The sequence below is a fragment of the Tursiops truncatus genome, chromosome 3 (assembly GCF_011762595.2).
Source record: "Tursiops truncatus isolate mTurTru1 chromosome 3, mTurTru1.mat.Y, whole genome shotgun sequence".
Classification (NCBI taxonomy): domain Eukaryota; kingdom Metazoa; phylum Chordata; class Mammalia; order Artiodactyla; family Delphinidae; genus Tursiops; species Tursiops truncatus.
Window position 1 is genome coordinate 91,909,258 of NC_047036.1, and position 24,042 is coordinate 91,933,299.

Sequence of the window (24,042 nt, forward strand, 5' to 3'; positions counted from 1 at the left end):
AATTGGTCTATAATTGATTATATTAGACAGAAAACAGGAGGATTTTCCAAAAAATAGATTTTATGGCTGAAAAACATTCATAAAATCACCTGCCTGCTAAAGTAGACTTTAGGCAACAGTATATGTGTAACTGTTGGTGGTTCTATGTTGGATATGCAGGTTCTGTCAATATTAGGGTTACTGCCTACTATAGTTATTGCCACTGCATAAATAGGAGAATTTTTGCAGTTTTTCTTCAGTGGCTGATGAAAACTTACGGAATATGATCAGTGGGCACTTACACTGAATCTGTACTGAGTGTTCAGGATCCAGATTTTCAACTTTGAGCCACTTCTCTAAGGTTACCAACTGGTTATTGTACACCAGTGAGATTGGAATGTCATTGTCTTTGATTTTATGAGAGTTTAGTTACCAATTGACAAATCTGATTATTTGAGAAAATGGACCAGTTGTCTTATTCTTTACACGAAGTGAATTGCTAAAGATTATACGTAGATTGAATGTTTGTCATTTGGATTATGGAACTCAGTTGGGTTTTTTTTGGAACTCAATTTTTAAGAAACCCTGATAAGACTTACTGTAATGCAAACAGCTCATTGATGTATTCATTTTGTAATATGTCTTTTGCTCATCAGAGTTTGCTAAAACAAATCATCTCATATTATTTGTAAAGAATTAGAAGCATCCCTGGTTATACTGTTAATATGGCAATAAAAGTTACATATTTGGGAGAAGTAGTAGCTCCCTGATAAATTACAGTCTAATCTCATTAAACCATTAAATGCTCCATACTGCTGTCCTTTAAAAATACTTGTAAAACTTTGTGGAGTAATTATTATTTTTTTTCTTCTAGCCACATTAATCTTGTTAGGTTTTCAGTTTTTTAACAAATATATTTTATAGGAAATGTATAAAGAGAGAGTCTTCTGCGAAATGCCTCTGCATTTGTATGATGTTTATTCTAATTCAAAAATTTTTTTTTTGTGGGAGGTGGAAATTTATGGCAAATGAACCGAATTCGTTAGAATCTTCCGTACATTCCTTTAAAATCGAATTTTTAGAACTGAAAGTGGGCAACAGCTGATATTTTTTGAAAATATATTAGTTATCTTATGTTCCTTGGGAATTGGACTTTGCAGGCTGTTATTTGACCTTAGGGTAGAAAAAAGATGGATGCAAACACAATTCTCTGTGTGTTCTTGGTATCCACTCTGTGACCTTTTCATTTCAGAATCCCATTTTCTTTTTTTTTTTTTTTGCGGTACGGGGGCCTCTCACTGTTGTGGCCTCTCCCGTTGCGGAGCACAGGCTCCAGACGCGTAGGCTCAGCGGCCATGGCTCACGGGCCCAGCCGCTCCGCGGCACGTGGGATCCTCCCGGACCGGGGCATGAACCCGTGTCCCCTGAATCGGCAGGCGGACTCTCAACCACTGCGCCACCAGGGAAGCCCAGGATCCCACTTTCTTAATTGGGATTTGTTATTGCCCGGAAATGAAGGGTTTCCAGTCTTCACCTAGCAGAAGAAATCGTATTTTAAAATTTTTGAGCAGTCTTAAAGTCACAAATGGAAATAGGAAGCAGCATGCTGGAGACCTCAGAAAATCCATATGTATGTCTGCAGGTGGCTGCCTGAGGTTTCTGGGGAGGGCGGTGGTGAACCAGGACTCATGACTGTCCCGATCAGAGAGTAAGATCAAGACGAGTCCTTGGAAGGGGCCCTTGAGAGCAGCCAGTGGTGGTCAGTTCTTGGCTGCACAGGAGAATCACCTGGAGCATTGATGTGTTTCTGATACCTGGGCCCCTTCATTACAGATTCTCATTTAACCAGTTTTGATGGTACCCAGGCATCAGCATTTTAAGCTGCATGAGGAATTCCTGGTTAATGTGCAACCAGGGTTGAACACCACTGTAGAAGCAACACGGGGTGAATCAGTCAGTGGCTGGATTGGTAGGTAGTCCAGGTTCTCTTAATGAACTGAGGTGACCAGTTAGAAAGCACTAAGAAAAATTTTCTTAAAAACTTTGAAAAAAATGAGCAGCACATTAGCTACCATGATAGCTTAGCTAGCTTTCTAAGATGATGTCTTTCAAAAACCAAATCTAGTATTTATGCAACAGATTATGTGTGTATGGCTAGTTACAGTTTGAGAAAGAGTTTTTACATGAACAAATTTATGGTTATAAACATATGTTTGTTTTTGTAGGGAGAAAACAAATCTGAGTATTTCTTGGGATTAACTCCGGTTGGTGTTGTTGTCTACAAGAATAAAAAACAAGTGGGGAAGTATTTCTGGTAAGTTTAACTTGAGGGCAGAGTTGGTATTAAAGTTGTACGCTGTATGTATTCGGCTTATGGGACTTGTATGTCATTGAAAGAGTTGGGGAAAGGCAAACAAGTACCTTTCCAGTGGTTGACAAGTAAATGAGTGAACTTGGGTATAAGTTTTCTTCCAATGCATATCGGTGTATCTTTTCTCTGTAAATTTCAGGTATTTTGGTTCTGGACTCTCTTGTCCATGGAAGCTGTGTGTAGTAGGATTTCCTACCCATTCCAGGGTAGTCTGTGGGCCCAGGACTCCTCTGAGTTCTAACTCTAAATGGGGAAGGATCTGAGAGAGATAGGGGAGCCCATAGCACTCCACTGTGTCTGGGAAGGCAGCACCACCAGGGCCTGGGGACTCCAAGCTTGTCTGCATGTATTGGAGAAGCCCAGGAGAGTGAGAATGGAGTTTTGTTCAAGAAGGTGTCCAGAATGAAGGATGTACAGGGAACTCTCTACAATTCCAGTAGTAGTCTATAAACCAGTCTTTTTCTACTGAATACTTCCCACTATCTGTTTTGCTTTTCAGGCCTCGGATTACAAAGGTTCACTTCAAGGAGACACAGTTTGAACTCAGAGTACTGGGAAAAGATGTAAGTTTGTGTTTAGTGCTTAGCTTCCCTGAGACGGGAAGCCTTGTCTACTCATTGATGACTTAGAAGACACGGTGAAGTAAAACCGCCATGTTTTCTTCAGCTGCAGCCACATGGAAGGAGGTTAATTGACTCATGTGAACAATTTGTCAAGGAAGGGAAGGGGAAATGAGTAGGAATGAATGAGTTGGTAATGGAGAAATGTCACTTCAGTTTTAGCAAAGGAAAAAAAATAACCTTTCTAGGGCACAGGAGAGAATAGGATGTGATTATCACTATTAGTGTAATTCCATCTTTAATATGGTCTATGAAGGTAAGATTCATGTAATTAGAAGGGCACAGCCTGCATGCGGGATAAAACGTGTCCTAATTTTGTCCCGAAGTCAATTGAACAACAACCTGTAGGGAGTCACACTTCTGTTCTTTCCCTAGTTGAGCGTGGTAGATAAACCATATGGGAAATTCTGGATGCTTTCAAGGGAGGCTGTAAGCCAAGGGTGCAGAAGTGCTGACGGTCACTCTGCAGGTTGGCAGTGACCTCCAGTACTGTTTGGGTAGCGGGTACAGTGTTTGTCAGAGCCTCAGGGTGCTCTCGTGCATTGACAGGTAGCTTTTAGGAAACTGGGCAAAAGAAGACAGGATGTGAAAGCTTCCTTTTAATCTCCCTGTGAAAATAATGCTCCCTTGAAGTGCTATTCCTATAATTCATGTTGGGATACGTGGATGAAAATACGACGTAGGAGAATTCATCCTTCTGTCTCCTTGATGCTAACTTTATGCTGAAATAAAACTTAAGTGAACAGTGTTGAATTGACTTTCTAATAAGATACTTGTAGAAAGAAGTAAACAAAATCTGCTGATGCAGCCACAAGCTGGGATACAGGAAGCAAAGTGGCTGCAACCACAGTTGGAACCTGGTATCTGGTTTAGTGCCCCACGTGTAGCAGGTGCTCAGTAAATACTTGCAGCCTGATCAGTGAACTGATGTACTGGGATGGTGGGCTGCCAAATCAGAAAACCTGATACTACTATTGGTTCTTCTTCTAGAAAAAATACAGTGATCCCTCCCAGAACTGTGTGATATGCTGCCAATTATTGATGAAACTAAAATTGAATTTTTGACATGAGTTTTAACTTGTAAGGAGGGGAAATTCCTAGTTTTTAAAGGAACGAATAGTCTAAAAAGCTTGTAGTAGTTCTCAACAGTCTAGTCTGAAGAAAGTCCAGTTTTCTTCAACCTTAAAAGATGTGCTGATAAAAGACTGAATTAAAATTATCCAAAAGTATTGTAGAATAGCTCATTAGATAATAGTGTTATACAGTTTTCTTCCTATCCTGCTGCTGGTTTCATGTGACTTGATAATGCAAGGAGTAAGGTCTGTTTAATACTTGGAAATAACATTTCAAGTTTTTAATAAGAATGTGATAATGGGAATTCCCTGGCAGTCTAGTGGTTAGGACTCCGCTCTCTCACTGCTGAGGGCCTGGGTTCAATCCCTGGTCAGGGAACTAAGATTAAGATCCCACAAGCTGCACAGCCAAAAAAAAAGAGAAAGTGATAATAAAATGATAAGGCTTTTCATGAAAACAAAATAAACAAAGGGATCACATCAATCTAAAAAGTTTTGGCACAGCAAGGGAAACTATTCACAAAACGAAAAGGTTTTCAGGAATTCTGAATAAGTCTAAAATTATTTGTAGACTAAAATTAGTTTAAGTCTAAAATTATTTAAGTCTAAAATTATTTTTAACTTAAAATTAAGTAGCCAAATTCCAACTCCTGTAGTCCAAAAGAAAATAATAATAATAATGTCATCATTGCCACTGTAAAACTTGTACATATTACATAAGATTCTCCTCCCAAAGAATTCATTATTTGTTGGGGGGTTGGTAAAAATGTATAAAGGGGGTCAAAATGTACAAACGTTCAGTGATAAAATAAGTTGTATATTTGAACATTTCTAAGAGAGTAGATCTTTAAAAGTTCTCATCACAAGAAAGAAAACTTTTCTGTAACTATATAAGGTGACAGAGCTTGACTTATTGTGGTGACCATTTTGCATTGTATACAAATATCAAATCATTATGTTGTATACCTGAAACTAATATACGATTATATGTCAGGGGGCTTCCCTGGTGGCGCAGTGGTTGAGAATCTGCCTGCTGATGCAGGGGACGCGGGTTCAAGCCCTGGTCTGGGAGGATCCCACATGCCGCGGAGCAGCTGGGCCCGTGAGCCACAGCTGCTGAGCCTGCGCGTCTGGAGCCTGTGCTCCGCAAAAAGGCCGCGATAGTGAGAGGCCTGCGCACCGCGATGAAGAGTGGCCCCCGCTTGCCACAACTAGAGAAAGCCCTCGCACAGAAACGAAGACCCAACACAACAAAAATAAATTAATTTAAAAAAAAAAGAAAAAGGTCACCTGTTCCCTCAATTAAAAAAAAAAGATTATGTGTGTTATACCTCAATAAAAATATAAAAAAGAAAAAGAATTTTCATGGAAGCATTACTATTATTCAAAGTCATTTTTTCCATTTAGACCTAAGTTATTTTTGTGAAGGAGTGCCTTTGGTGAACTCTTTGTACATTATTATTACAGTGCCTTAAAATGTCTTCTACAACCTTGGGATAAATATTTGTTAAAGTTTCAGCTAACTCGAACTTTCAGCTTCTTACATTTCTTCATTATTAAGCGAAAACGATAACAAAATTGATGTCAGCATGTGATTTTTTTAAAAAATGGCAGTCTCCACAGGGTGGCCTGGTTTCCTACACACACAGCTCAGTCCCTTTGCTGTAGCATCTCTGAGAAGGCACGGATGTTTGTTTGTGTGCAGCCTGAGGCACTGTGTGCTCCTGGCAGTGGTCTCTAGTAAGGTGCCAAAGCAGGTCACATATAACTCAGGCTTGAATCAAAGGAATTTTAAAATTTATTTTATTTTATTCTTTAAATTTTTTAAAAAATTTATTTATTTAATTAATTTATTTTTGGCTGCATTGGGTCTTCGTTGCTGTGCGCAGGCTTTCTTTAGTTGTGGCGAGCGGGGGCTACTCTTCGTTGCGGTGCGCGGGCTTCTCATTGCCATGGCTTCTCTTGTTGTGGAGCACGGGCTCTTGCCACGCGGGCTCAGTAGTTGTGGCGCACAGGCATAGTTGCTCCATGGCATGTGGGATCTTGCCGGTTCAGGGATCGAACCCGTGTCCCCAGCATTGGCAGGCGGATTCTTAACCACTGCACCACCAGGGAAGCCCTAAAATTTATTTTATTAAATCGCACACTAATTTAACTAAGGCACTCCATTTTCTGAGAATTCTGGCTTTGCAGACTCTTTCTTCTTTCTCCACCAGGGTATCTTTGTGAGGTGGTGATTTACATAATGGTAGAATTAAGTTGATTATTATGGAGGCCTAACTGTAATCATAGATTAAATAAAAAAGGCCCCTGAAACCCATTACCTGGAACAGTAATCACAGTCAGCTTGGAAAAGGATTGAAATCCTTATTCTACTGGTTTTCCAGTCGGCTGGTCCAGTCAGAGAGACTTAACTCTTTGTGTTAGGAGCTGTTAGGGCCAAGTGCAGAGATTCAGTTCCCAAAAGAACAGCAATGTCCTACAGATAAAAGATTTTCCTGGTGTCACACTATGCCACTAACACTGTCCAATTCCACTTTTTAATATTTACCATGTCCAACAAAACACATTGACATATCTTATTAGATAGTAATAATGTCTAACATCTGTTTATATATTGCTTTGTATCCACAGATAACAATCTCATCTTTTTTCTTTTCAATATCTCCACCAATATTTTCTTTCTTTTATAAATTTATTATTTTTTTAATATTTTTGGCTGTGTTGGGTCTTCGTTGCTGCATGAGGGCTTTCTCTAGTGGTGGTGAGCGGGGGCTACTCTTTGTTGTGGTGTGCGGACTTCTCATTGTGGTGGCTTCTCTTGTTGTGGAGCACGGGCTCTAGGCACGCGGGCCTCAGTAGTTGTGGCACGTGAGCTCAGCAGTTGTGGCACACGGGCTTAGTTGCTCCGCGGCATGTGGGATCTTCCCAGACTAGGCTCGAACCCGTGTCCCCTGCATTGGCAGGCGGATTCTTAACCACTGCACCACCAGGGAAGTCCCAGGAGCCCCATTTTTAACATGATGAGTCTGAGGTGTCTGTTAGACTTCTGAGTGGGGACATTTAGTAAGTGGGCTCTGTGAGTCTGGAGTTCAGGACCAATGTCTTTGCAGAATATTCAAATTTGAGAATCATTGACATATCCCTGGATTCAAAGCTATGACATTGTATGAGGTCACTAGGAGAATGAGTGTAGATGAGAAGAGAAGAGGAAGAACCAGAAAAGGAGGCTGAGAAGGAACAATCAGGGAGGTGGAAGGAATCCTAAATTGTCCTCAGCTTTGCCAAGTGAAATTCATGTATTAAGTAAGGTTCAAATGATGCTGACATGTCAAATTAGATAAGGACTGAGAATCAACCTTAGGAATGTAGGAGGTCACTGATAAGACCAGTTTCAGTGGATTGAAGAGTGAGTTTTAGCAACTCCACTCTTAGCTCTTTGTACCCTAGAGAATCACAAGGGACATGGATATTCCTTGCAACACTTACGTGAAAGTAAAAAAGAAATAAAATAATAGAGACGTTCATTCATAGGAGAATGGACACCTAAATTCATGCATGTTAAGAAAAACAAAAGAGGTAATAGGAGGAATGGAATTGGAGATGGTGAGTGTGGACAGCTCTTCTGAGGAGTTTTGACACAAAGAGGAACAAATAGGGAGATACGTGGCGGGGGAAGTGGGGCAAGAGGAGGTGTGTGTTGTTTTGTTTTGTAAGTTGGGAGAAATAATAGCACATTTATATCCTGATGAGAATGATCCAATACATGGTGAAAACTTGATGTGGGAGAGAGAAATGCTGGAATGGTACTTGCTGAGCAGAGGATAGGAGATGCCAGCTGTTATATAAATGGAGGCATATACATGGTTTTAGAGAGCAGCCAGGGCAGTTCATCTCTGGTTTGCAGGCAGGAAGAAGGAGTGTGGGAATGTAGATTGGGGAAGGTGGTTGTTCTCTTATGACCATTCTGCTTTTATTTTTTTTTATTTTTTATTTATTTATTTATTTTTTTGCGTTACGCGGGCCTCTCACTGTTGTGGCCTCTCCCGTTGCGGAGCACAGGCTCCGGATGCGCAGGCTCAGCAGCTCCATGGCATGTGGGATCTTCCTGGACCGGGGCACGAACCCGGTTCCCTGCATCGGCAGACAGACTCTCAACCACTGCGCCACCAGGGAAGCCCTCTGCTTTTATTGTGAGGGAACGAGGTAGCACGCTCTGCAGTTGAGATTGAGGTTGGGGAGGATGTGTTGGGGTCTGAAGGAAGAGGAAGCTATTAAATAGTAATTTGGGAGAGAAAATGGACATGGAACGTGTGGTTTGATGATGTACTATGATAGTTTCATGGTGTGAAGTGTCATAATTTCAAGTGAGCCCACTCATGGTATGCTTTTCTCCAGCCACATTCAGTGGCACTGGGGCAGGCCTGGAGCAAGTGGGGAGTTGGTTTTGTTAAGAAAGCAATAAAAAAGAGAAGGGCAAGGGAACCCAGTGGGGCAGGGGAGTGATTATAGTGATTTGCCATGGAGTTGAAACTGGATAAGGAGGTGACTGAGGACAGTGAAAGAGCGGTCGAGTCTGTGGGTGGAGGTCCTGGTTTAGTTGAAAGATTGTTGGGGGTAGAGTATTGGAGGGAGTTAGCTGGAGAGGGAGGTGGTGATCAGAAAGTTGGGTGCTAGGCATTGAGATTAGGGAAGAGCTTCAGTTATTGTAAAGGGAAAGTCCTAGGGCAGTGGTTCTCCCGGGGGCAATGGCCTCTCATCCCCTGCTCCCCAGCCCTGGGGATGTTTGGCAACATCTAGAGACATCGTTGGTTGTCGCAGCGCTGGATTGGGCAGGGATGGTGCTGGCTTCTAGAGGGTAGAGTTTGGCTGTGCCGCTAAACTTTCCCAGAGTGCTGGGTGTTGGTACAGGAAGGCCCTCCTCCCCCAATAAGTGTCAGTAGTGCTGAAGCTGAGAAACCCTGCTCTGGAGTTAGGAGCATGGGGGTGAAGGGTGGAGAGAGGGGGCAAGACAACCTTGTTGGAGAAGAGAAGTTCAGGGAACTGAGATGTCTGGGAGTGGGAGGGATCTTTTTTTTATATATTAAAATTTCCAGTAGTTAATGCAAGAGTAGTATTGGAGAGAGTGACAGAGAGTGTAGTAGCATCAGCCTGTGAGGGAGATGACTTAAGGGCGACAGCCACCATAGAGATCACAGGTGATATATATTATCTGATGACATTCAAACCTGGGAGTTCTATGGGGAGGGAGAGAGCATGGTCTGCAAGTGGCAATGGGGAGCAAGGAGGATCCTCCCCCACTTGCAGGCCCAGTGATATGAGAAGCGTGGGGGCAGAAGGCACAGCACCACATCAGCGCTGCGGTGCACGCTGTCCTCAGGGGAGAGCCTGGGTTGACAGGCTCAAGAGGGTGAAGGCAGCACCCTCTCTGTTTAAGAGAACAGATTGGAGCTGGGGGATTTTGCTGTTGTTGGTAGGCTATGAATTCCAGAGGGCACCAAGGAAGTGTTTCAGGATGTGGGTAGCAGTGAAGGAGGGGGGATAGACAAGGGGATATGCTGAGCATTATTTGGGGGTGACTGACATAAACAGATATAGGGGACATAGTGAGATGGGGTCCAGTGGGTTCAAGGCAGATGAAAGCGAAGAGGCTGTGAAATTCGAAAGGGAGTGAGGGTTGGTTTTCCACGTCTGCTGTCCACCCTAGTGATGAGGGTAGAAGGCCGGAGGGAAGTGAGATGGTCCCAGTGCACTAGTGCAGTCCTACCTTTCTTGGGAGAGGATTTCTCTGATCTGTGTGCGTGTGCTGGGTCTTGATGCTGACTGATGGACTGGAGGACTGCTGGAGGGGACTGAGTGGTACATCAAGCCTAGGGCCTCACCCACTGTGATCAGATTTACCTTTCAGAAAGAGTACTCTGGCTGCAGGGTGAATGTGGAGGTGAGAACAGAGACAGACAAGTTAGGAGACTGAAGACTGATCAAGGGGAGATGACGAGGGGGTAGTCACCACAAGGAAGGAGGCAAGTGGACAGATTTGAGGGGCATTTAGGAGGTAAAATTGCTTCTGATTGGTAGCAGATTGAATTTTTTTGTGCAAAACAGGGAGGAATTCAGAATCATACCTGAATTTCTTGGTTTCATTAACAGGGAAAGAATGCAGTCCCCAGAGTAGGCCTGGAAGTTGGCAGGTCCAAAGCACATTTGTTGAATAAGTGGGAAAAAAAAAATGCTGTGATTACATTTACGTGTGATGCATCATGGAACTAACCTCAGCCAAACCTACCCGTGACAGGATGTAGAACCAAAAGGTTTCTGGCAGCTCTGGCCACGAGTAATTAGATGCACTTGGCCGAACTCTCAGCCTGCATTGAGAAGAGGAAGTCACGGTGGCCAGGAGTTATCACTGTTTGTCAACAAGCCCAAGAGGTCTTGCTTACGTAAGCTAGGGGTTCCTTTCATGTTTTTAATAGAACTACAGATTTTTTTTTTTTTTTCTTGCGATACACGGGCCTCTTACTGTTGTGGCCTCTCCCGTTGCGGAGCACAGGCTCCGGACTCGCAGGCTCAGTGGCCATGGCTCATGGGCCCAGCCGCTCCGCGGCATGTGGGATCTTCCCGGACCGGGGCACGAACCCGTGTCCCCTGCATCGGCAGGTGGACCCTCAACCACTGCGCCACCAGGGAAGCCCAATAAAAACAGATTTGTAAAATTTGTTTTTATTTGAAAATAATTCCAAATTTACCAAAAGTTGCAAAGATTAAAATATTACAAACAAGAAGTTCCCCTCATGTTACTCACGTTCACTTGTTAACATTTTACTCCATTTCCTTTTTTAGTTATCTCTCTCCACACACACACACTTCCTTCTGAACAATTTAACAGTAAGTTTAACGTGTCATGTGTCTCTAAATACTTCAGTGTGTGTTTCCTAAGAATAGAGATGTTCTCTAATGTGACCATAGACCACAGTACAGTTATCAACTTAATTTATGTTGGTAGAATACGTCTTTTATTTTTTCAATTTTTGAATTTTATTGTATTTATTTTTTTATACAGCAGGTTTTTATTAGTTATCCATTTAATACATATTAGTGTATATATGTCAATCCCAGTCTCCCAATTCATCACACCACCACCCCTCCCCCACCACTTTCCCCCCTTAGTGTCTGTATGTTTGTTCTCTACATCTGTGTCTCTATTTCTGCCCTGCAGACCGGTTCATCTGTACCATTTTTCTGGGTTTCACGCGTATGCACTAATATACAATATTTGTTTTTCTCTTTCTGACTTACTTCACTCTGTATGACAGTCTCTAGATCCACCCACATCTCTACAAATGACCCAATTTCATTCCTTTTTATGGCTGAGTAATATTCCATTGTATATATGTACCACAACTTCTTTATCCATTCATCTGTCGATGGACATTTAGGTTGCTTCCGTGACCTGGCTATTGTAAATACTGCTGCAATGAACATTGGGTACATGTGTTTTTTTATTTTTTTATTTATTTTTTGCGGTACGCGGGCCTCTAACTGTTGTGGCCTCTCCCATTGCGGAGCATAAGCTCTGGACGCGCAGGCTCAGCGGCCATGGCTCATGGGCCTAGCCGCTCCATGGCATGTGGGCTCTTCCCGGACCAGGGCACGAACCCATGTCCCCTGCATCAGCAGGCGGACTCTCAACCACTGCGCCACCAGGGAAGCCTGCATGTGTCTTTTTGAATTATGGTTTTCTCTGGGTATATGCCCAGTAGTGGGATTGCTGGATGATATGGTAATTCTATTTTTAGTTTTCTAAGGAACCTCCATACTGTTCTCCATAGTGACTGTATCAATTTACATTCCCACCAACAGTGCAAGAGGGTTCCCTTTTCTCCACACCCTCTCCTGCATTTGTTGTTTGTAGATTTTCTGATGATGCCCATTCTAACTGCTGTGAGGTGATACCTCATTGTAGTTTTGATTTGCATTTCTCTAATAATTAGTGATGTTGAGGAGCTTTTCATGTACTTCTGGGCCATCTGTATGTCTTCTTTGGAGAAATGTCTATTTAGGTCTTCTGCCCATTTTTGGATTGGGTTGTTGGTTTCTTGAATATTGAGCTGCATGAGCTGCTTATATATTTTGGAGATTAATCCTTTGTCCGTTGATTTGTTTGCAAATATCTTCTCCCATTCTGAGGGTTATCTTTTCGTCTTGTTTATGGTTTCCTTTGCTGTGCAAGAGCTTTGAAGTTTCATTAGGTTCCCATTTATTTATTTTTGTTTTTATTTCCATTACTCTAGGAGGTGTATCAAAAAAGATCTTGCTGTGATTTATGTCAAAGAGTGTTCTTCCTATGTTTTCCTCTAAGAGTTTCATAGTGCCCGGTCTTACATTTAGGTCTCTAATCCATTTTGAGTTTATTTTTGTGTATGGTGTTAGGGACTGTTCTAATTTCATTCTTTTACATGTAGCCATCCAGTTTTCCCAGCACCACTTATTGAAAAGACTTTCTTTTCTCCATTGTATATCCTTGCCTCCTTTGTCATAGATTAGTTGACCATAGGTGCGTGCGTTTATCTCTGGGCTTTCTATCCTGTTCCATTCATCTCTATTTCTGTTTTTGTGCCAGTACCATATTGTCTTGATTACTGTAGATTTGTAGTATAGTCTGAAGTCAGGGAGTCTGATTCCTCCAGCTCCGTTTTTTTCCCTCAAGACTGCTTTGGCTATTCGGGGTCTTTTGTGTCTTCATAAAAATTTTAAGATTTTTTGTTCTAGTTCTGTAAAAAATGCCATTGGTAATTTGGTAGGGATTGCATTGAATCTGTAGATTGCTTTGGGTAGTATAGTCATTTTCACAATATTGATTCTTCCAATCTAAGAACATGGTATATCTCTCCATCTGTTGGTATCATCTTTAATTTCTTTCATCAGTGTCTTATAGTTTTCTGCATACAGGTTTTTTGTCTCCCTAGGTAGGTTTATTCCTAGGTATTTTATTCTTTTTGTTGCAGTGGTAAATGGGAGTGTTTCCTTAATTTCTCTTTCAGATTTTTCATCGTTAGTGTATAGGAATGCAAGAGATTTCTGTGTATTAATTTTGTATCCTGCAACTTTACTGAATTCACTGATTAGCTCTAGAAGTTTTCTGGTGGCATCTTTAGGATTCTCTATGTATAGTATCATGTCATCTGCAGACAGTGACAGTTTTACTTCTTCTTTTCCAATTTGGATTCCTTTTATTTCTTTTTCTTCTCTGATTGCCGTGGCTAGGACTTCCAAAACTATGTTGAATAATAGTGGCAAGAGTGTATATCCTTGTCTCGTTCCTAATCTTAGAGGAAATGCTTTCAGTTTTTCACCATTGAGAATGATGTTTGCTGTGTGTTTGTCGTATATGGCCTTTATTATGTTGAGGTAGGTTCCCTCTATGCCCACTTTCTGGAGAGTTTTATCATAAATAGGTGTTGAGTTTTGTCCAAAGCTTTTTCTGCATCTATTGAGATGATCATACGGTTTTTATCCTTCAGTTTGCTAATATGGTGTATCACATTGATTTGCGTATATTGAAGAATCCTTGCATCCCTGAGATAAATCCCACTTGATCATGGTGTATGATCCTTTTAATGTGTTGTTGGATTCTGTTTGCTAGTATTTTGTTGAGGATTTTTGCATCTATATTCATCAGTGATAGTGGTCTGTAATTTTCTTTTTTTGTAGTATCTTTGTCTGGTTTTGGTATAAGGGTGATGGTGGCCTCATAGAATGAGTTTGGGAGTGTTCCTTCCTCTGCAGTTTTTTGGAAGAATTTGAGAAGGATCGGTGTTAGCTCTTCTCTAAATGTTTGATAGAATTCACCTGTGAAACCATGTGGTCCTGGACTTTTGTTTGTTGGAAGATTTTTAATCATAGTTTCAATTTCATTACTTGTGATTTGTCTGTTCATATTTTCTACTTCTTTTCTGGTTCAGTCTTGGAAGGTTATACCTTTCTAAAAATTTGTCCATTTCTTCCAGGCTGTCCATTTTATTGGCATAGAGTTGCTTATACTAGTCTCTTAGGATGCTACGTATTTCTGTGGTGTCTGTTGTAACTTCTCCCTTTTCATTTCTAATTTTACTGATTTGAGTCCTCTCCCTCTTTTTCTTGATGAGTCTGGCTAATGGTTTATCAATTTTGTTCATCTTCTCAAAGACCCAGCTTTTAGTTTTATTGATCTTTGCTATTGTTTTCTTTGTTTCTATTTCATTTATTTCTGCTCTTTATGATTTCTTTCCTTCTGCTAACTTTGGGTTTTGTTTGTTCTTCTTTCTCTAATTCCTTTAGGTGTAAGGTTAGATTGTTTATTTGAGATTTTTCTTGTCTCTTGAGGTAGGCTTGTATAGCTATAAACTTCCCTCTTAGAACTGCTTTTGCTGCATCCCATAGGTTTTGGATCATCATGTTTTCATTGTCATTTGTCTCTAGGTATTTATTGATTTCCTCTTTGATTTCTTCAGTGATCTCTTGGTTATTTAGTAACGTATTGTTTAGCCTCCATGTGTTTGTGTTTTTTACGTTTTTTTCCCTGTAATTCATTTCTAATCTCATAGCGTTGTGGTCAGAAAAGATGCTTGATATGATTTCAGTTTTCTTAAATTTACTGAGGCTTGATTTGTGAACCAAGATGTGATGTATCCTGGAGAATGTTTCGTGCGCCCTTGAGAAGAAAGTGTAATCTGCTGTTTTTGGATGGAATGTCCTATAAATATCAATTAAGCCTATCTGGTCTTTTGTGTCATTTAAAGCTTCTGTTTCCTTATTTATTTTATTTTGGATGATCTGTCCATTGCTGTAAGTGAGGTGTTAAATTCCCCCGGTATTATTGTATTACTGTCGATTTCCTCTTTTATAGCTGTTAGCAGTAGCCTTATGTATTGAGGTGATCGTATGTTGGGTGCATATATATCTATAATTGTTATGTCTTCTTCTTGGATTGATCCCTTGATCATTATGTAGTGTCCTTGTCTCTTGTCATATTCTTTATTTTAAAGTCTATTTTATCTGATATGAGTATTGCTACTCCAGCTTTCTTTTGATTTCCATTGGCATGGAATATCTTTTTCCATTCCCTCACTTTCAGTCTGTGTGTGTCCCTAGGTCTGAAGTAGGTCTCTTGTAGACAGCATATAAATGGGTCTTGTTTTTGTATCCATTCAGCAAATTTGTGTCTTTTGGTTGGAGCATTTAATCTATTTACGTTTAAGTTAATTATCGATATGTATGTTCCTATGACCATTTTCTTAATTGTTTTGGGTTTGTTTTTGTAGGTCCTTTTCTTCAATTGTGTTTCCCACTTAGAGAAGTTCCTTTAGCATTTGTTGTAGAGCTGGTTTGGTGGTGATGAATTCTCTTAGCTTTTGCTTGTCAGTAAAACTTTTGATTTCTCCATTGAATCTGAGTGAGATCCTTGCCAGGTAGAGTAATCTTGGTTGTAGGTTCTTCCCTTTCATCCCTTTAAGTATATCATGCCAGTCCCTTTGGCTTGTAGAGTTTCTGCTGAGAAATCAGCTGTTAACCTTATGGGAATTCTCTTGTATGTTATTTGTCGTTTTTCCCTTGCTGCTTTCAGTACTTTGTCTTTAATTTTTGCCAATTTGATTAGTATGTGTCTCGGCGTGTTTCTCCTTGGGTTTATCCTGTATGAAACTCTCTGTGCTTCCTGGTATTGGTTGGCTGTTTCTTTTCCCATGTTAGGGAAGTTTTCGACTATAATGTCTTCAAATATTTTTTTCAGGTCCTTTCTGTCTCTCTTCTCCTTCTGGGACCGCTATAATGCAAATGTTGTTGCGTCTAATGTTATTCCAGAGGCCTCTTAGGCTGTCTTCATTTCTTTTCATTTTTTTTCTTTATTTTGTTCTGCAGCAGTGAATTCCACCATTCTGTTTTCCAGGTCACTTATCTGTTCTTCTGCCTCAGTTATTCTGCTATTGATTCCTTGTAGTGTAGTTTTCATTTCATTTATTGTATTGTTCATCTGTTTGTTTGTTCTTTAATTCTTCTAGGTCTTTGTTAAACATTTCTTGCATCTTCTCGATCTTTGCCTCCATTCTTTTTCCGAGGTCCTGGATCATCTTCACTCTCATTATTCTGAATTCTTTTTCTGGAAGATTGCCTATCTCCACTTCATTTGGTTGTTTTTCTGGAGTTTTATGTTGTTCCTTCATCTGGTACATAGCCCTCTGCATTTTCATCTTGTCTGTTTTTCTGTGAATGTGTTTTTTGTTCCATAGGCTGTGGGATTGTAGTTCTTCTTGCTTCTGTTGTCTGCCCTCTTGGTAGAATACTTGTATCATCTACTTCCTATATTCCAATTTTGTTGGCTGACCTAATAAAGTTTTTTATAGTATTTTCCTGCTCCAATGTAGAATCAACTTAGCTTCCTTTAATCTGGAACATTTTAGTAGCATTTTTGTTTTTTATGACTTTGAGATTTTTGAAGACTACAATTCTACTCCACTTTTTGAAAATACAGTTGACTCTAGAACAAGGAGTTTGAGCTGCGTGGGTCCACCTGTAGGTAGATTTTTTCCACTGGATAGGTAGTACAGTTACTTCCTGATCTCTGGTTAGTTGAACATGCTGAGGCAGAGCCTTGGATCCAGAGGGTCGCCTGTAAAGTTATACCAGATTCTTGACCGTGTGGGGATTGGTGCTCCTAACCCCCTGTTGTTCAAGGGTCAACTGTGGAAATCTGCTCAGTTCATATCTGTCTGTTTCACTGTGATTGAATGAGGTTCTGCATTCTCCTCTGGAAAGCAGCACAGGTGAAGTTGTGTGTCTCCCAGGGTGTCACATCTGGAGGTGCATGGTAACCACTGCCAGCCTCCTATCGGTTATGTTAAGTGTGATCACCCAGTCGTGGTTGTCCCAATTTTCCACGTGATAATTACTGGGTTTTTATTTTTCTCCTTTGCAACTAATAAGCAATCTGTGGAGAGATAATGTAATTCAGTGCAAGTGCCCTGCTCTTCAATATTTACCTTAGGTCTAGCATCCACTGAGGACTCTTGCCTGATTTGATCTTTTACTATGATGCTTGCAAAATGCTGATATTCTAGCTGTCCTGCTGCCTCCACATGTATCAGTCAGCCCTTGGCACTCCGCTGTAGGTGAGAGCCTCACCTTCTCTCCTTTTTATTTGTTATTGGCATGGACTGACTCCTATTTTTTCACTGGTTTGTAATACACTACTGTAGCTAACTATTCTGTTATTGAAGTTGTCCTAGATTTGGCCAGTGGGAGCCCTTTGGGACTCCTGTGCCCTTTTGACCTGCCCTTACCATTGTTTTGGTCACTTTCTTCCTTTTTTGGTATAGCTTGGTATTTCAGGTGCATCTTGTACCTACCCTGCATCCACTCTGTTATCAGCCATTTCTCCAAAGAGCCCTGGTCCCTTTCAGTGGGGAAGGGTCAAGATCTGGGTGTTAGGTGTGGTCATTGCTACTGGGGTGACTTTGCTTCTCAGCCTTTCTAGTGGACAAAGCTAGGGAATACAAGGATGAATATACACTTGTGTACAAATATGAATACATATGTTCACACACATGTGTGCATAGGAGCATGCTTCTGCACATTTTAGAAATCATAAGTTCATGCCATACCTCCAGTTTCCATCCATCCCCACAGGGCTTGCTCTTCCTTCCCTCATTTCATTTTTTTAAAAAATTATTATTGTATTTAATTGAACATTTCCACTTTGTTTTAATGATTGCTTTTATTTATTTATTTTTTATTTATTTATTTATTTTTGGCTGTGCTGGGTCTTTGCTGATGTGCTCAGGCTTTCTCTAGTTGCGGCGAGCGGGGGCTACTCTTCGTTGCGGTGTGCGGGCTTCTCATTGCGGTGGCTTCTCTTGTTGCGGAGCACGGGCTCTAGGAGCGTGGGCTTCAGTAGTTGCAGCACATGGGCGCAGTAGTTGTGGCTCGCAGGCTCTAGAGCACAGGCTCAATAGTTGTGGCGCACGGGCTTAGCTGCTCCGCAGTATGTGGGATCTTCCCGGACCAGGGCTCAAACCTGTGTTCCCTGCACTGGCAGGCAGATTCTTAACCACTGCGCCACCAGGGAAGCCTCCCTCTCATTTCATTTTTGTACAGGCTCTCTTTGGCCTGGGAGAACCATGGCTCCCAATAACAGTAACACATTTACTTGTGTGCTCAGTCCTAAACTGCATCTCAAATAGTTTCAGAATTGCTTTGGCCAAACCACTGAAATTGACAATTTTTTGGTGTGATTCTTTCACTCATGTATATCACCTTGCCAAGACAGTATAGAGTCTAATACCGTGTTCAAAATGTACTTGGGTTGGCCTTGCCTTCCCTCCTTCCCTATTCCTGTGTCTCTGGGGTTCCTTTGGGATCTAGTTAGGTTTAACTGTTTCAGTTTGCTTTCAGTTATAGGCCCCCCCCTTCATATCCTCTTTTCTTTGATTTTAATTTTTGAAGATGTAGAAGATTAGCATGCTTCCAAAAGGCAAAAACTCTGCAAGAAGGCCCACTCAGAAGTATTGCTGACTCCCATATTCCTTTAGTTCCGTTCCCTTACCCTTCTTTGGAGGTAACCAACTTCAGGGTTTTATGGTTTATCCTCCTCCTTGTATTTCTAGTTATAAAGATAAGCATATTAAAGTGTTTTTCTTTCTTACATAAAATATAGCATACTCTATGTGGTCTTTGCACTTTTTCTTTCATTTAGTGGTGCCTCCTAGAAATCTCTGTATCAGTTCATTTGGAGATTTCTTGTTCTCTTGTACATCTGCATAGTACTCCATTGAGTGTCTGTAAAGCAGTTTATTCAACCAATCTCTTATGCTGGGACGTTTAGGTAGTTCTTGATAGTTTGCAATTAAAAATTTTCCTTCAGTCTGTAACTTGGGGCATATGTATTTTTATATCGTTGGAGGGCTGCCTTCGGGGTAAATTCCCAGGAGTAGGAATGCTGGAAGGGTGAGTGTATGTGTAGGTATGTTAGATATTGCCTTATTCCCCCATCCTAACCTTCACCCGCAGTTTCTGTGCCATTATACATTTCACCTACAGTGTTGAGTGTACCTGGAACTATAGGTGTTATATTTTTCCCCTAAGTGTTCACAGGTGTGACTCTATTAGTAACATTTGGATCCTGATTCCATATGACAGTGTGGTTTGGAGTCTTTCAGATTAAGTGATGGATTACTAGACTAGTGGTCAGATAGCATGGTGTAAGTCCAGATCTCCCACTTCTCTAACTTTGGACAATTTCCTGAATGACATTTAGCCTACATTTCCTTATCTAATAAGTGAGGATGATAAAATCTGTCTTACAAGGTTGTTGTGAGGTTGAATGAACCCAGTCCAAAGTTGGACTTGTAACAGGCACCTGGTACACGTCTCTGAGTCAGAAGTGTCTTTGCCCTCATGCACTTAGAGCTCTTGAAGTTTTGCACAGGAAAGGGCTCAGGCAGCAGCTTGTTCTTGACTAGCCTCGGCTGGTGAATAGCTCTTGCCAAGGCAACAAGGGGAGCTCAGGTCTTCCAGGCCCATGGAGTTTCCTTTGCTTCATTTGCTAGTATGTTTCTCCATAATTAAGTGAGCCATTTGTTTGGAAGGAATGTCTAAATTCTGGTATAAAATTTTTCTACATTAAGAGTATCAATAGATCTTACCAGATATGCCTTCATTTTAACAAGCTTAAGTAACACTTGTTATTAAAATTTTTTAAACATTTGTAAGACTGGCAATAAAGATTAGTTACCATTAAAAAATGAAATCTGCAAATATAAGAGAGAAATGCTGACATTTTAGGAAATCCTACAGTTTCTTTAAAGAAAAGATGAGGAAAAGATAGAGTAAAAACAACAATAACAAAAGTAAGCCATCTGGAATCCTGGGTTTGCATCTGTGCATTTTTTCAAATAGGAAACAATAAGCTCAATGAAATAGTTTTCAGAGTTTACTGAAACATGATATAAATATTCTCTAATGTTTTGGCTCCTATTTTCTCCTTTTGAATTCTTGGGAGGAAAGGGAAAAAGGGGGGATGCACAGCACAATCTAACACATCCTTTCCAATTCTATAATTTATGTTTCTATGAAATAGAAAGAGTTATAAACAATTATTCATCAAGCAATTAATTTATTCATCTGTAAAAGAGGTAAAAAGGTTTTTCATCTTTAGTGTATAGTTTGAAATATAACCCACATAGCTGACAAAAGAGTTCTGGAATATTTTTGTTGGTTTTGTTCTTTTATTGTAGAATACAACATATATGTAGGAATAGAAATTAATGTTATTCTTCCAGTGCTCTGTTGAAATGCACAGTGATTTTTAATTCAAACTATATTATGTGCATTGCAGAAGGAATTTTAAAAATAACTGGTGTGTGTGTAGGGGTGTTTATATTTTCTAAACCAGAGTAGTTGAAATAAAGTTTTTGCTCATATAGATCAGGGAAACACCAGCTACCTTACCAGCTCTTGGAGAGTCACAGTACATATTAGCTCAATAAAAGGTCTGAGCGTTTAACCCAGTGTTTCGCAAACTTTTTTGAGCATAGAACTCTTTTTATGCCAATAGCATAAGACATTAATGATGTAAGAAACACTTTTTAGGGAGCACTCTGTAAAGAAAAAACTTGAAAGAACAAGATAATATTTTACTCAAGTGTTTTAAAATTCCCTCTAACTTCCCTTTCCAAATAATAACAAGATTGATAATTTTTTGGTTGCAGGGGTTACTCTGAACTCTTTGTCTGGCTTTGCACTCGGGATGAGAAAGCAGTGGAAAATACGGGGAAAGTGATTAAAACAAACATCGTGCCCACTGTCTCACATACACAAACGTAGTTAAATTTTTACAACTGCAATCATTCAGGCTTACCATTTATAAAGACAGAATTTCTCTGATACTTAAATTTTTGTGATATTTCTTTGGTATTTCTTTTTAGTTCAAGAATAATTTTTTTTCTGTTCCACCATTTGCCTTCCTTTGCTTTATCAGTAATTAAGTTCTTTCAATCATTTGCTATTAGCCCCCTGATTTTTATTTCATCTAGTGTCTAAAGTAAGCTAACAATTGCCAAGTACATATAAATCTTCTAGAGACTGAATATTTGAAAAAAGATGCCATAAAACTGTAGGCTTGTCATCTTTGCACTTCTTTTTAGCCTCTCCTCTGCCTTTATGGATCATTGATAAGAAAACTGTCTGTTGTAGGCCTTTGCAACATTTATGTAATGATTGCATCTTACTATTGTTAGAAGTACTAATCTCTTTACTCTTAAGTATTTGACCTATGCAGTGTACCTTAGGTTACTTCTATTGACCGTGGAGGTGGGATGAATATATAATGACAGGATTGAGAAAATGTTCGTCCTCCTAATTCTAGGGAAGCTGGGGAAGCCAGATTGTCCAGTAGTGGCTGCTTCCCAAGACGGAAGCAGAAGGACCAGCTAGAGTAGGGTCTGTGTGTGGCAAGCCCATTGGGCGTGGGAAAGGCAGTGAAGCTGGAGCCCAGGGAGAGTTAGCTGCTGTGCATCTTGTAGTGTGAGCCCCTCCATGGCCCTGTCAGTAAACTCAAGACGATTCAGAGAAGCCAGGCTAAAGTAGATTGATTTCTTCAAGGCTGCAAAGAGGAACATAGCCAGCAAAGATGGGAAAAGAGTGAGAAGAACAGAGGGAGTTAGGTTGGGAATTCATCCATATGATCTACGTCCTGAATTCTTACAAATGATGGAATTGGGACTTCGAGCCCAGTTTACCTAGAGATCCACAGTGTGATGAAGCCCGATGTGATATCTGAGTTAGAGGTGACTTAAGCTTGATCTCTTTATAAAAGGAAAAGAAACAGATTCACATCATAGCTTTGCTTCCGGCATAAAATGACGAAAACTATGAAGGTGTTTGAGGAATTTTGCCAAAAGCAAGCGTTGGTTGCTTGGATAAAGTATTTTAGCGATAGGTTGAAATGAACTTCTGAAGCTAAGCAGCTACTTGTCTTTGTGTGAACAAATGGAAAGGTGCTAATTGTCCATGTCCATTTAGAAGAGGTTTAGTAGGTAGCAGAGTTTCGAAAAGAAAGACATTTGAATGCCGCATCAGTTACATTTATGCCAGCAGTTATTGTATGTGGCAAAAATACACAGAATTTATTCTGAATACCTGGCTCTTTTTAAATTTATGTTAACTTGCCTTTTAGTATTTGGATCATTCTGCTAACAATGGGACAAAAACCAGGCAGCTGATGTTAAAGCCCTGTATGAATGGGGGAATGAGTTTATATTTGTCATTTGCACAGGGCAGAAGTAATTAGGGAGCCTGTGGGAGGCTCTTTTGTTCCTTTAATATATTTGTATCCACAGAAACTTGAGAAAACCCAATTCTGGTTGGATCTTAAATACCTTTTATCCTTTCATTAGGTGATGGTAGTTTTAAAAAATATATTAAAAGTTAGATTTCCTGTGACCAGGTCTCTATTTGAAAAGCAAAAGAATACAGATGTTTCTGTGATGAATAAAGTGAAAGCCAGTCCTAGAAAAGTTTAAGGAGATTTACTTTGCTTTCAAGTTTGAACATTTTTTTGTTTCTCCTCCACTTTTGGAAATCTGTATGATATATGTAATTAAATCACTTTGTGAAAATTCAATTTAGTATGTCAATTCCACCTTATTTGTGGATGCTTTTGCTAAAATGTGAAGGTGTCTGTGTCACAGAATAGTCACTAGTAGCCACCATTTCTTGTCAGTGAGAATGCCCAGTACGTTAGTCCTAACACACTTTGTGTTTCAGTTGTTGACAGGGAGGTGGGTGCATATACTGAGGAAGGTGGTAGATTGGGGAGCGGAAGAGCAGCCTGTCCTGTACTGGGTTCTTCTTTTGCTTTTTTTTTGGTGAGGCTTGCTGGATCTTAGTTCCCCTACCAGGGATCGAACCCATTCCCCTGCAGTGGAAGCCTGGAGTCTTAACCACTGGATCGCCAGGCAAGTCCCATGTACTGGCTTTATCTTATTTATCCTGATACACAACCGGAAGCAAAATTATCTTAAAATTAATGACCTGTGTATTATATATTCAGATAATCCAGTGGCTTTAAAACACCGGCATGGGCTTCCCTGGTGGCGCAGTGGTTGAGTGCCGATGCAGGGGACACGGGTTCGTGCCCCGATCCGGGAAGATCCCACATGCCGCAGAGCGGCTGGGCCCGTGAACCATGGCCACTGAGCCTGCGCGTCCGGAGCCTGTGCTACGCAACGGCAGAGGCCACAACAGTGAGAGGCCCGTGTACCGCAAACAAACAAACAAACAAACAAAACACCAGCATGTTAATATGACAAACTCTTAATAGTGGTTGCCTCTGAGGAGGGGAATTGGAGACAGTGGTAGGAGGGAGATTGAGTTAGAATTGTGTTATCCACTTTGGTAACTTTTGGTGTTTGTTACCATGAGTATATATTTAAAAAGGAAAAGTAAAAGAAGACAAATTCCCCTCTAAGCATTCCCATCTCCTGACAGGAGGCTTGGTTTCTCACCCTGCCTCCACGGATGTTCTGTGATTTCCTCTGTGCCCCTTCCTCCTCACCTCCCCCCTAGTTTCTTTTGCTTTTGAGGAAAACACTTTCTGAATTGATCACCTTTTCTTCATCACCTCTAATTTTGTAATCCTTAACCCCTTTCACGAAAGCCACTGAAGATTTCTCCCCATTAAATGCAGTGACCTCTTTTCAAGCCCTGCGACCTTTCTGGGTCACTTGAGACTTGCCCTCTCCTCCAGCCTCTCTGACACCATTGCCTTGAGGTCCCTTTTGACCTCTCTCACTTCACCTTCACAAGCATCTTCACTGTGATTCCACCGTTATCCACTCTGTGCTCTCTCTGAGCAATCTGTTTTAGATTCTCAGGTGAAATTATCTGTGCCAGCAGATACGACCTCTCTCCTCAGCTCTACTCTTGCATGTTTACTGGCCCATTAGGCGTGTTGAGTTCCTAGTTCCAT

General features: G+C 40.7%; 1 protein-coding gene across 7 annotated transcripts in view; it reads left to right on the forward strand.

Annotated features, from left to right (window-relative positions):
- The window catches only part of EPB41L4A (erythrocyte membrane protein band 4.1 like 4A), a 259,288-nt gene that overhangs the window by 155,205 nt on the left and 80,041 nt on the right, over window positions 1-24,042 (forward strand). For all 7 annotated transcript variants that reach the window (XM_019940833.3, XM_019940834.3, XM_019940835.3 and 4 more), the window contains 2 exons: window positions 2,205-2,293; window positions 2,850-2,913. In XM_019940833.3, the coding sequence (XP_019796392.1) occupies window positions 2,205-2,293; window positions 2,850-2,913 (153 nt within the window). The remainder of the gene's footprint in view (window positions 1-2,204; window positions 2,294-2,849; window positions 2,914-24,042) is intronic.